The sequence below is a fragment of the Oculina patagonica genome, chromosome 3, assembly GCF_052425735.1.
Source record: "Oculina patagonica isolate OP01 chromosome 3, crgOcupat, whole genome shotgun sequence".
In the NCBI taxonomy this organism is placed as follows: domain Eukaryota; kingdom Metazoa; phylum Cnidaria; class Anthozoa; order Scleractinia; family Oculinidae; genus Oculina; species Oculina patagonica.
Window position 1 is genome coordinate 8681921 of NC_135760.1, and position 13614 is coordinate 8695534.

Here is a 13614-nt window from a genome sequence, read left to right on the forward strand (position 1 = left end):
CTCGTGCTTTGTGTTACGACCAACTCATCAGCTTCATTGTTACAGTCTAGGGATCAAGTACTGTTTGTGAAGCTCATGACTATTGCAAAACACTTAGTTTGTACAATAACGAAGATTACAGCCTGGAGTGGGTTTCAGTTTGTAGACATAGAATGAGCCACAGTTGCGTACCGTTATGTATGTGGAATAGGTACAAGGATAAGATAAATACGAATATGAACTCGATTTATAGCCAAAACACACTTTTCGAGTGACCCTCCCCTGTTCAACTGACGGATGCCCCCCAGTTAACCACCCAGTGTAATATGTGTTACAGTTGTTTTTATAACCACACACGGTACTCATTTGTTTTCCGTTTAGAAACTTGTACCAGCCCTCTTCGAGATTGTTGTCACATCTGTCAGAAGTACCTGGGCTATATGTCCTATATGACACTCGCCTTGTGTCATCAACTATCACTGTATGATCGACGCATTCCGGATAAGTACCTAAAAAAGTCAGTTCAAAGATTAGAAAGAGAATTTTAACCATACAGGCAAGTGTTAGATGGAGAGAGCATAAATTTATCGGCAATTAACTGCAAATTGGGGCAGCTGCCGGTTAACTTGAAAGTTTGGCCATAACTGATCACGCAGTTATCTCTTCGTTTCATAGCAAGGTGAAAAACAATTTAACGAAGACCAAACTGATAAGTTCGAAAGAAACCGTGCTTAGTAAGTCATAAAATCACGTCGTGGTTAAAGGAAGTAAAATATCATTTCTTTTAATTGTTTTATTACCCTAAGCCTTGGAGCCAAGCTAGCCACAACGGTTAGCTGTTGAACTTTCCAATTCTGTGCTATTTGTCTTTTGTCAGTTGAAATTGAACCATTTGCCACGTTCCAATTAATTCTTTAAGCAATGCATTTGTCAACTACCTGCAGCTTCTATATACTCGATTTGAATTCCATTTGAGTGAAAATCAAAAAAGAACCCTGACTCATTTTCACTGTATCAAATTCTTACATTGTACTGCATTTCCGCTCCAGTTACCGCTGGGTAAGCATCGTCTGACTGCGGGACCAAACATTGTATATCCCGGATGACAGAGATATCTGACGTATTCCCCTACCCAGTGGTTGCTGTCGATAAGCACCGCATTCTCTGGCCTACCTGGGTTGCCACAGTTAATTAAAGCTGCAGGAAAAACAACAGTAACAACAACTAAACTTTGAGTTACTACTCGATTAATAATATTGCTTAGTGCCGTCATTGGTGATGGGGATCTTATTTCGTTTTTGTCATTACTAAATGTGTAAGGCTAAAGAAGCATCTGGCGTAAAAATTACAGTCGAGACACATCTCTTTTGTTATACGAGAATGATGTAAACACCGGACTTGGAGAGGGTTATCTCCAAATTTATCCAAACGGTCCGGAACAAGCCCTCAAACGAAAACGGGTATCCAAAATTTTTAAGCCGTGCGAATGCGTAGTACCAAGCGAAAACGCTATTCTCCAGCCTCTTTCTGATTGGATACAACTGAACAATGGTCGTTAAAGATTTTGTTTCGTGGATAGGGAGGCAAAGGCAAAAGCAATACTCAATAGTATAGGGAGTGATGTCAATGGTGCGTCACAACCTTAGGACCCTCGCGCAAATGACAATTACGACGGCGATGCCAAAAGCGACGCATTGTTATTATTTTAATGTGCGTCGTTGTAACTTGTATGCGTCGAAGTAATTATGAAATATTCATACTGACTTAAAAAACAAACGGCGCATCGTTGGGGAATAGCGATTCCCTTTGGCACCACAAATTGGTGCTACGCATTCGGACGGCTTAAAAATTTTGGATACCCATTTTCGTTCGAGGGCTTGTTCCGGACCGTTTGGATAAATTTTCGATCAAATGATACGAGAAGATTCGTCAAGCCTTCCTCTTTTCTGGTGCGTAGTTTAAAAGCTGTGCGATGGGATTATCAGGCCGAAAATCGGCTCGGCGCTGGAAGTGTTCTACTTTGGAGCTGTTGGAGTTTCCACCCTTTCCATATAATTAGATGTATAGTAAACAGCAAAAGCAAAATACCCTTCAATCGACTCCAATTCGCCACTTCGAGCCGGAGCCAACAGAACGACACTACATAAAAGGTAGGAAACTTAACATTTTTTCAGAACAAATTTGTTAATGTTTTGCAGCATTATACGCAATTCTACAAACCATTTAGTAAATTCCATACATTCTCTATAAAAATGTAAATGTGCACAGTCCATACACAAACAGTTTGTCTGGGCGCCCTGTGGGCCCACCTGGAAATATCACCAAAGTCCGATCACCACTAATCTTTCTTAAAGCTTACTTACAGCGCCAGTGTGCAAAAATGGCACTAAAGTTGTTGTGGTATTATTGGGCCATAAAACAGGCAGATGCGAACAGCAACACAACAGTTTTAATCAAGCGAGTAATAGAACATTACATGGTCGACCACGAGGTCGCAACACCGTGCCGCAAAGACTACTGGGAAATATTGTTACATAACAGATTACACCACATCTCCCCTTAAGTTAGAAATAAGCTAAATCCTAAATAATCAAAGTTCGCTCTCAAGTCTGGAGACAATCAGTTCAAATCATTAACTCATGAATAACTGCAGTAAATGAACAAAGTTTACAAGATCAACGCTTAGGTTCACAGTCACAAGTCTCTAAAACGCTCCGGGGGTCTTATCTCACGACCACTTCGGGTGGTTCTTGAAGGGGCTACAGGGGTCGAGGCAGCTGTAGCTGGGACATTTGGGTCTGGGCACTTAGCAGTCTGAACATCAGGAGAAGACAAGCTAAGGGCTGTGCTGGTATCTGCATGAGGTGTTTCTGGAAGACGATTCAGGTGGCGCCTGTTTCTCCTTAGTTGTCCCTTGGGAGTTTCGACTATGTAAGAACGTGGGGGACCAGCTCTGTCCACCACAGTCCCTTCAACGTTTTTGCCCGGTAACCAGACACGCTCTCCAGGAAGGAGGTCAGGGAGGGTTTTTGCAGAATGACGCCTGTCAAAGTCTCTCTTCTGTCTTTCTTTCAGTGAAGCGTCTTTCTCTCTAAACTGCTCAAGGTATGGCCAAGAGGGCTTCAGGTTACTTGGTGAAGTAGGGACTCTAGTGCGGATCTTCCTTCCCATCAGCAGTTCTGCTGGACTTAAGCCGCTTTCAAGGGGTGTGGCACGGTAAGCCATGAGTGCTTTGTAAGGATCTGGGGATTTCTTGAGTAGATTCTTTACGGTCTGAACTGCGCGTTCGACCTCGCCATTCGCTTGCGGGTATCTGGGGCTAGTAAGAATGTGAGTAAATCCATAGTCCTCAGCAAATTTGGAGAATGAGGTTGATGAAAATTGCGGCCCATTGTCCGAGATGAGTTGCTCAGGAATACCATGTCTTGCAAACATAGACTGAAGGTGCACAGTCACATCTGGTGAAGTAGTATGTGAAAGTTTCGCCACCTCGACGTAACGAGAAAAATAATCTATGACAAGCAGGTAGGGATGACCTTTTAGTTCAAATAGGTCAGCTGCCACTTTCTGCCAGGGTCGATCTGGTAATTCGGATGGGATCACTGGTTCTGCTGGATTTATGCGTTCCTTGATGCAGGTAGGGCATTTCTTGACCACTTCGTCAAGTTGTTGGCTCAGGCCAGGCCACCATACAGATGCTTTGGCTCTCTCACGGCATTTCGTAATACCCTGGTGTGCCTCATGTAACCTTTCAAGGACATCTATTCTCATGGACAAGGGGACAACCAGTCGATTTCCCTTCATCAACAGGCCATGTTGTACTGTGAGGTCGCTCCTTTCAGGCCAGTACACTTTAAGTGGACCAGGAAGCTGGGATTTCTCTGGCCAACCTTCAGAACAATAAGTGATGAGTTGTCTTGTAATCTCGTCCTGTTGTTGCTGGGACTTGAAGTCTTCCAGTCGGTCGTCAGTTGCTGGTAGGTACTTAACGATCGAGTCGACATAAGCTCGTACCTCCGCCTCAAACTTCTCTTCGTCTCGGTCAAGCGGTCTAACTAAGGGTGCCCGGGAAAGGGTGTCTGCTGTGTAAAGGGCCTTCCCAGGTACATGCGAGATAGAGTAGTTGAATCTCATCATTCGCATACGGAATCGTTGCACCCTAGCTGGTAGATCCTCAAGGTTTCTGGTACTCAGCAGGGGTACTAAAGGCTTGTGGTCGGTCTCAACATGGAATTCCAGGCCAATTAGGTAGTCTGCGAAGCGCTCACTGGCCCAGGTGATCCCCAAAGCTTCCTTTTCTATCTGAGCGTAACGCTGCTCAGTGGGGCTCATGGCTCGCGAGGCGTATGCGACGGTGCGCCACTCGCCATCATCTTGCAGTTGCATTAACACCGCTCCAAGTCCATATGACGACGCATCAGACGAAAGTTTCGTTTGGCGACCTGCGTCATAGTGGGCTAGGGTTGGGGTGGAGGTGAGACTCTCTTTCAGGGCTGCAAATGCTTGCTGTTGGGCATCACCCCATAACCAGTGACTTTTCGAACTCAGTAGGTCTCTCAGTGGCTTGGATAGCTCTGCAATTTGTGGCTGGAACTTGCTTAGTTGGTTTACCATGCCGAGGAATCTTCTTAATTCTGTCTGGTCTTGAGGTGTTTTCATCTTCAAAATGGCTTCAATTTTCTTGGGGCTAACATGCACTCCTTCAGCGTCGACGAGTGTCCCCAGAAATTCAACTGACGGTTTTGAGAATTCACATTTGTCTTCATTTAGAGTAAGGGGAGCCTCCTGTAACTTGTGAAGAGTTGCTTCCAAATGCTGATTGTGGTCTTTCACTGATTTGCCATACACGAGGATATCATCCATCTGACAAAGAGCACCATCAGTTCCTTCAAGAACTTGCGAGATTCGCTTCTGGAAGTGTTCAGGGGCTGAACTGATTCCAAATGGTAGGCGGTTAAAACAAAACCTGCCAAATGGCGTGATGAAAGTGGTGAGTTTAGCTGACTCTGGTGATAAGCCGATTTGCCAGAATCCTGAATTGGCATCAAGCTTACTGAAAATGGTTGCTCCAGCGAGTTGAGCTAAGGTGTGGTCGACACTGGGAAGGGGATGATACTCCCTCAGGATGCTTTCGTTAAGCTTGGTTAAATCCACGCATATTCGAACTTTGCCATTGGCTTTTGGGACCACTACCATCCCGGCGCACCATTCCGTTGGCTCATCCACTTTAGAAATAATTTGCATTTGCTCCATCCGGGAGAGTTCTTCTTTGACTTTCGAAAGAAGAGGAACAGGTACTCTCCTTGGGGTACTAATTGCGTGTGGTTTCGCGTCAGGTTTGAGCTTGATGAGGTAATCGGGACCATCAAGTTTTCCAAGACCTTTAAAGAGATTTGGGAATTTTTCTTTAACTTCCTCTGCTTTCACTGCATTGACCTTTTGGACGATTTTTAGCGTCTCTATAGCTGGACGGCCAAGGAGAGCTATGCGTGCTCCAGTCACCACAAATATTTCCTGCAATGAAGATTCTTCTCCTCTCTTGATCACTCCCATAAAGCAGCCAAGAACGGGAAGGGATGTATGGGCTGGGCAAAACAGGGTCTTGCTGGATTGAATGAGGGCCGGAGTTGGTTTCAGCTTTTTGTAGACGCTCTCGGGGATGACAGTGACGTCAGCTCCGGTGTCAATTTTAAAGCGGACAAGAGAGCTATTTAGAGTGAGGTCTACAGACCAAATGTCTTCGTTTCTCTCAGTCCCAATAGCTCCGAGAAAGGCATAATCTTCTTCGATTTCTCCGACAGTGTGCGTGGACTTGCAAACAGATGACCAGTGACCTTTTTTCGAGCACTTGTGACATGTCGCGGAGCTAGCCGGGCAGTATTGTCGCGCGTGACCCGGCGATCTCCCACAGCGGTCGCAGCGGTTCAATGGTGGACGAGTCGGCGGTTTCTTGGGAGTTTCGCTCGGACTTCCAGACGAGTCGTCTTTTCTAAATTTCGGCGTCTTCTCCGCTTTCACCGCATCGACTTCATTCTTTGTTCCCGAAGATTCCTTGAAGTCATTTCGCATTAGGATTTGTTGCTTCTTGACGGCTTCGCTCTGTCGCGCGTGATCGATTGCTTTTTGCAGCGTTAATTCGGGGTCGAGCTGAAGTTTCTCCGACAATTTCGCGTCTAGAAGGCCTACCACAATTCTGTCTCGGATCATCTCGTCTGTCAGAGTACCAAAATTGCAGCGTTCGGCGAGCGTATGCAGTGCTGTGATGAATGTGTCAACTGTCTCGCCTTCTTCTTGGCGGCGTTGATTGAACTTTGCCCGCTCGGCGAACCACGAAATGCTCATCAAACTTCGTTTTAACGGTGTGGTACTGCTTCAATTGTGAAGCACTCAGCTTGAAGGAGTTTAGAATATCGTCAGCTTGATCTCCCATCGCGTAGATCAGCGTGTTTATTTGACTCTCTTCGTCTTCTTTCACCAGACCAGATGCTTGGCGAAAGCGTTCGAATCTTCTGCTCCATTTCGGCCACTCTTCTTGACGACTAAAGTCAAACTTTTCTGGTAACTGCACTCGAAAAGACGTCATGGTTCGTTGGAAACCGCTTCTGACACCATGTGGTATTATTGGGCCATAAAACAGGCAGATGCGAACAGCAACACAACAGTTTTAATCAAGCGAGTAATAGAACATTACATGGTCGACCACGAGGTCGCAACACCGTGCCGCAAAGACTACTGGGAAATATTGTTACATAACAGATTACACCACAGTTATAATGGCAATAAAGGTATCGTTTGGATTCTCTCAGAGGGCGGGCCATTTTCTTAGTAACGTTCGATCGCCAAAAGCGAACGCGAAACAGAAACGCGAAAGAAGAACAAACTAAGGAGGTGAGTCTCGGTTGCCATGAATTGTTTTGCCTAAATGCCGCTGTTCATAAGGACTGCTGGTTTAATACTGGACGAGAGATTTTAAGATTTATCAAGGTGAATAAACAGACAGTCTAATATGTACTTGTAATGGCGACTTACATATTCTTGAACTTGCTTCCACTGTGTCGTTGTACACGTTACGAGCAACGCATTTGTAGGTGGCCTGGTCTGCGGGTTGAAATTCACCAATCACAAGCTCGCTGGTAAACTCGTCTTCGGTGACGTTATCGATGACGTGCATGCCGACGTTATTCTTATACCACGTGACTGTTGGTAGAGGTGATCCTTTAGCGGAGCAGCTGACTCGGAGCGATTCTCGAATACCGGATACATTGATTGAAGACGGCGGTGTTGTGGAGAACATAGGGAGCACTAGGAAAAGCAGAAATACAACTGCTAGTGTTGAATACCAATTGAACTCTAACCATATAGAATAAGACCAAATTTTGAAAATGCTTGTCCCGTAGGCATGAATAAAAATTACTAATTTGCACTTTCAACTAAGATTTGTACAGATATACTTTGGTCGTAAATCACACGGGATGTTAAAAAAACACCAAAAGACGAATTGCTTGCAAGCTTTATGAGCGTCTTACAACATCCCAAGTTGATCTGATAGCGCCAGTAAGGTAGTTAAGAACTGGAAGACGAGAACTGTGTCCCGGGGGGGGGGGGGGTACTCGAAAAAGTTTTGTACGGGGAGGCTCTGCCCGGAGATCCAACCCCTTACCCTTTTTATATACCATTTTGATAGAAAAGGTACCCCTTTTGTATACCTTTTATTGCAAAAAGGCACCCCTTTCATATACCTACACGACATCACATTTACCTAAAACGGGACGCTTTCTTGTTATTTTTATGTAGCGCTTAATAAATTAAGACAATACAACCAAAAGTTGCGTCTGCTAGAAAGGCCTTTAGAAATATAATTATGGCAGATTTCACTACCCTTTCATATACCTAAATTTATGAAATCCCTTCCCTTTTATATACCTGGAGCCTGAAAAAGGTACCCCTTTCGGGCGGAGCCTCCCCGTATAGGCCATTATAGGGAGAACCCCCCCCCCCGGGAACTGTGTGTAAATCTCAAACCAAGCTAGCATAATATTATTATAAGAAAAAAAAACTAACTTTAGATAATTAGGGTTCAGACTTCTGACTGAATGTGACCGAGTTTCTGCGCCTTCCGCTTAAACGATTTGCTGTATATTGGCCACCTTATAAAAGTACCGAAACCATTGTCAGTAATATACTGTAAATAAACGCAACAGCAAATAAGGTTACGACTGATAAATACATTTAAACACAAGTCTTTCATATTAAGTTATTTACATTTTTCCATGATTCTGTTCCAATCGCTTTTGTATTCAAATAAAGTGAAGTTTCTACCATATATCTGACGAATTCCTATTGTGCGGCTGTTGGCTATTTTCAGTCAACAGCCTCGAGCGTTACCGCTAAATGGAAATTCGACGATTATTCTAAAAATAAAAGGGAAGCGACAACCTCTAGTTCGAGAAACACCGAAAAATTCAGTTGCATCTGCCCAAGTACTGAGTAGCTGAATCATGACTTACCAATAGGCTCGACTTTCAGGAACGTCCCATGAATGATCATTCCATGTTTGTTCGTCACAGTACAGATGTAAACTCCGCCATCGCCGTTTTCAGTGTTGTTAATATAAAGACTGTCTTTATTCAACGCACTGCGACTCTCGGGGAGTGGTGCGGCTGGCGTCCTGTTCCATTTGATCTCAGGGGTAGGGTAACCTACCACATTACATTGCAGTTTTGTTACTTTTCCCAAAAAGCCGATTACTTGCCCTGGAGGTGAGGTGGCGAATCTTGGTGGTCCTATAGTCACGACAAGAATGATTAATAATCTTTTGATTGAGGCTAGACCAGAGCTGAGACAAAAAAAGCATCGGGGGGATATGACAAGGGGTATGTCCTGACCAACCAACCAACCAATCAATCCTTCAGTCAGTCAGTCAGTCAGTCAGTCAGTCAGTCAGTCAGTCAGTCCGTCCGTCCGTCCGTCCGTCAGTCAGTCAGTCAGTCAGTCAGTCAGTGAGTCCGTCAGTCAGTCAGTCAGTCAGTCAGTCAGTCCGTCAGTCAGTCAGTCAGTCAGTCAGTCAGCCAGCCAGCCAGCCAGCCAGCTAACCAGCCAGCTAACCAGCCAGCCAGCAAACCAACCAATCAATCGGTCAGTCAGTCAGCCAGCCAGCCAGCCAGCCAGCCAGTCAGTCAGTCAGTCAGTCAGTCAGTCAGTCAGTCTAGTCTAACAGCCAGTCAAGCCGGCAGGCAGGCAGTCATCTCAAACTTACCAAAAACAATAACTTTCACATGTGCCACTCGAATACCAAACAAATTCTCTGCATGACACGTGATCTTTCCTTGATCCTCGAAGCGGACTGCCATGATCTCAAAAGTTTCAGCGGTAGCCTTAAATCGGCTTTGGTTACCATGGTTTCTAGTTTTTAAAGACCACGTAATCTTTGGAACGGGATTTCCAAATGTAGAAAGGTTAAGTGACAGCTTGCTGCCCTCTCTGATGGAGATGGACTGTGGAATCTTGGACGTGAAACGAGGAGGAGCTGGGGACGAGAGAAAGTATGTGTGATAAGTTCTGAGAAAGTGCACGACTGGTTTCACGGAGACATGTGTCTACAGTTTTACACGAACCAAAACCATATAATTGGTAAATAAACAAGGTTCAAAAGGGCTATAACTTAACAGTCACTGTTATACATACCCTTTTAAAAAAGAACAGCTTAAAAGCCCCATTACTTTTGGGGGAATAGAGTTGAGTTTGGACGTACTTACCAAATTTTGTCATCTCTCTCTGGGTATAAGCCTCTAATTGTTTGGTAAGCTTCTCGATGAATGTTATGTTCAAGCTAGAGCTCTTTCCTGGAGACCCACGAGGACCTCTTCTTCCAGGTGGCCCAGTTTTACCAGCGGGGCCTGGACGGCCACGACGTCCGCGGGGTCCTTGTTCACCAGGTGGACCCTGAGGACCTAAATTTTAAAAGGGATCCAATTATTAATAACTGTGTTCAAGTTTTTGGTACCATGTTCTTCACTGGTACATTCTTAAAAAAGATTAATAGAAAGGTTATTATGGAAGGCAGAAGGAAGTACTGCTAATTCTCCAATAACAAGGTGGGAGTCTTGTCATTTGCACCTCCCCACCCCCCGTGGGGGGGGGGGGGCACTCACAAGTATGAGCTATATAGGTATGTGCCGCTGTGAAGGGTATGGTTTTCAAGCAGTTTAGTGTGGAATAGGGTATAGAAATCAGAGAGTTTTGGTCTAGAATAGGGTATCATTTGCCGAATAACTGATTAGTAGTATGAGGAATTAAGTCCAAAATCATCACACCAACGTTGTTGACAGATGGTTTTCCATTAAAAACACAAATAGTGGCACAGTTCTGAAAACGGCAGGTCTGGGATAGGGTAGGAATTTCCGGTGTTTAGTCTAGAAAAGGGTTGCAAAATTAGCTGAACAGGGTCTAGTATAGGGTAAGGGTTTCAGAGTCCTAGCGGCACACCACCTGACCCCAAAAATATAGAGTACCCCCTTCTTCCCGCCAACCCAGGACCAACGCTAGTATTTTTACGACTGAATTTTCAATTCAGGAGTATAGTGAGTAGCCCAACTTCACTCACATGGTTGGTCGGTCGGTTGGTTGGTTGGTTGGTTGGTCCATCAGCTGTAAACATTTTGCTAAGAGAAGTAAGAGTGTAGCAAAGCGACCGTAATAAGGCTATTTTTAAGGTTTAACAAGGAAGACAAAAGGAAAGAAACAAAATGCGGCTGAAAATTACATGGAGAAGGTACTTGACCGCCGAAAAAGTGGACATTAAGAGCCGCAAAAGCGTTGCAACATGCGATATTTGCATACATTACAGCTGCTTGTAACGCACGCAAACGCTTGATAAATAAAACTGACACTCGCATTCCTCGCATAAGATAAATTCCTATTGCAAAGATAACGCCAGAATTTTCAACTACGATAAACAAGTTTATCTACCACATTAAGAGCCGCAAAAGCGATGCACCGATCGATCTCTTTCGTATACTTACCTGAATCAGTCTATATGTTCTGATATATTTATTTACAGCGTTATTACTGTACGGCTTACATGTAAATGCTTTTATTCTCCAATGTATCCCTATGGAGCGATATAATAAACAAACCATTTCACTGCTATGGGGTAAAAACAGAAAAAAAGGGGGGAAAAGCACAGACACCTGAGTTTTAAACTCACGACCTCTCTCGCTCCATCCTGAAACCTACACGACTGAGCTAATCCGACAATCTCAGTCACGTGGAATGAAAAGATCTTATTTCAATGTAATAGACATTGTGGGGTCAGCCGCCGATTGTCTGCAATTGTCACGCAAGTTCCTCGTTTTTTGCTTTTTTAATTGCATCAAAGAAATGTTTGAACATTTGCTGCTCATATATATTCAAGATATGAAAACCAAACGTAAAACTTGGTGAAAAAAAATTCAGTCGTGGCTCGAAGAGCTCTTTGATTTCGCTCAGGTTTCTCGATACCCATTTATGCTTATCTGGTTGCAGAGAGGCATTGTGCGAGTAAGATGTTCTTCCCCAAGAACACAACACAAGTGTCCCTCTAACAAATACCAAATTCCCCCGACTTCTGCGGGAATCCAATTCACTACCCCAGGTGTTAGGCCGCATTCGCGCCATTCTTGAAACCGACCCCGATTAGGTGAAAACCGGCGTTCAATTTCCTTATAAGGAAACAGCTGATCTATACTGACCTCTCATGCAGACAAGCTTGCCAGTTCCGTTCACTGTGTTCTTTACCTTTAGCAATAAAAAGAAGACATTAAATAATTTCAGAGTAAATTTGCTACAAAATTGCTACAAAATTCTCAATCAGCTCTTCGCCGTTTGAACAGCCAAGAGAGACTTTTCAATAGACTTTTTACAAGTCGACCTTTGCTTAATCAATTATATTAATGCCCTCTCATGGGAACATAATTGATAAAGTCGGAAATATTCCGAATATTATTAGAAATGACTTTTAAAAAACTCAGTGACTCGCCTACCTGAAAATAGTTTAGCGCCTTCTGAAGGCAATCTTCGTTTATATTTTGCTTTGTTGCAGTTGTTTTAGACGTTTTCTGGCTGAGGCGACCATTTCCATCACTTCTGCGATCACGAGAATGCTTATCAACAGTCGCAGCTGCAGAAGATGGAATCGTCTCAGTCATGACATTGTTACTGTCACGAGTGGACAATTCGTGTCGAATAAGCGACAGCTCACTCTCAAGGAAGTAAACTTTGTAAGAAAGAACCGCAATTGAGAGGATCGTGAAAACAAGATGCAGACTTTGCACGACACTGGAGGATTTTGTAGAAGCTTTACTCGCCGCCATGTTTCGTTCAGCAGTGTTGTGAAGAACTAACCCTGTGAACTATGTTGTCTTATATAACAGTGGCGTAAAGCCAAGGTGAAATTCTAGACTCAAGCGTACTTTACATGCCTCAGAACGGTTCTCAGTTTAATATGTCAGCTTGAATCTGAAATCTATATCAACGAAGTATTCAAAGGTGGCCTTTTATGGGGAAGGGGGCATCACATAAGATTACCAACGCAGCTGGACTCAGTAATAGTATGAGACTGATTGATTGATAAAAAAAGTTTAAAAATATGACAGAGTATAAAGTTCTCTTTTGAGTTTGTCGTTTGTCATCCGTCTCAATTTCCTTACCCATCTCCTCGTTTACTTTCAGGTTATCATTTCGACGTTGGTGATTTTCTTCTTTAGAAAACTACCTCTTTAAGGCTTCCTCAATTTGAAAATACTTTTAATTATTTGCCTCTTGTTTTTTCGGCATCGAAATGATCACAGTTGGGAAAAATGATCACAGTTGGGAAAGGGGCCGAGGCATTAAATCCGGATATCACTATCAGAAGTTGAAAAACGTAACCTGAGGGAAAAAAAAACATGTTTTCTTTTTCTACATTTTTTTATTTTGTCAGGCTGTGTGTGGTCTATTTACATTATGATACGTTTACCGGCTGGCCTTGCAGACAGGAAATAACAATTTTTTTTTTTAATTTGTGGCGGGTAGACATATAAACGAGAGGCTACATCACGCAAAAAAAAATCTAAAATGAAATAAAGTTTACTGTTTTTGCTACTCTGCTCAAAACATGTTCTCCTTTTCTTTCTGTCAACCTCAATATGTATGGTATGTTAGCCCAGTCCCTGAACTCTCCCTTTCGCGCCCTTTATAGGGTTTGAACCCAGGTGCGAGAAGATTTTCGCGCCTTTCTTCTCGGGACTGGGTTCAACCCCTATACTAGTATTGGGCGCGAAAGGGAGAGTTCAGAAACTGGACAACTGGCATGTGAGGCCAAGCAAGGAGTTGTAAACATACCTGAACATGTGTTGATGTGAAACATTGCTTAAGTTAATTTTAAAACTGTTATGCTCTTAGCCTGTTCCAGACGTTCGCTTCGTTGGGGAGCACCGCGAAAGACGGCGTTCGGCGAGTGCCGGAAAAATAAGGGGAGGGGCGGACTCTCTCGCCCCAAGCCCCCCTTGCCACTTTTCAACTCGTCTTGCCTTTTCTAGTTTTTCGCTCTGCTCCCCAATTAACTAACCGAATGACTGGAATAGGCTGTTACGCTCTATTTAATCATTCCAAACATTA

At 43.8% G+C, this 13614-nt stretch overlaps 2 protein-coding genes across 2 annotated transcripts in view; one reads left to right on the forward strand and one right to left on the reverse strand.

The window, feature by feature from the left end:
- Positions 1-13614, forward strand: part of LOC144646415 (nucleolar protein 10-like) — a 43494-nt gene that overhangs the window by 15103 nt on the left and 14777 nt on the right. The window lies entirely within an intron of this gene.
- Positions 31-12360, reverse strand: LOC144646419 (uncharacterized). The gene is made up of 8 exons (XM_078506007.1): positions 12000-12360; positions 11709-11754; positions 9735-9929; positions 9236-9505; positions 8487-8762; positions 7009-7281; positions 1006-1176; positions 31-488 (listed from the first exon to the last, which is right to left on the reverse strand). Exons 1-8 carry the CDS (start codon positions 12327-12329, stop codon positions 94-96), a joined length of 1956 nt encoding a protein of 651 aa, XP_078362133.1. The 5' UTR covers positions 12330-12360; the 3' UTR covers positions 31-93.

What these genes read in the sequence shown, in the direction of transcription:
- LOC144646419 (XM_078506007.1), bottom strand. Translation starts at nt 12,329, where the DNA reads ATGGCGGCGAGTAAAGCTTCTACAAAATCCTCCAGTGTCGTGCAAAGT. An exon ending in CAAGCTTGTCTGCATGAGAG is followed by an intron (nt 9,930 to 11,708) that starts GTCAGTATAGAT and finishes TTTAAAATTTAG; the next exon opens with GTCCTCAGGGTCCACCTGGT. An exon ending in GAGCGGAAATGCAGTACAAT is followed by an intron (nt 489 to 1,005) that starts GTAAGAATTTGA and finishes TGACTTTTTTAG; the next exon opens with GTACTTATCCGGAATGCGTC.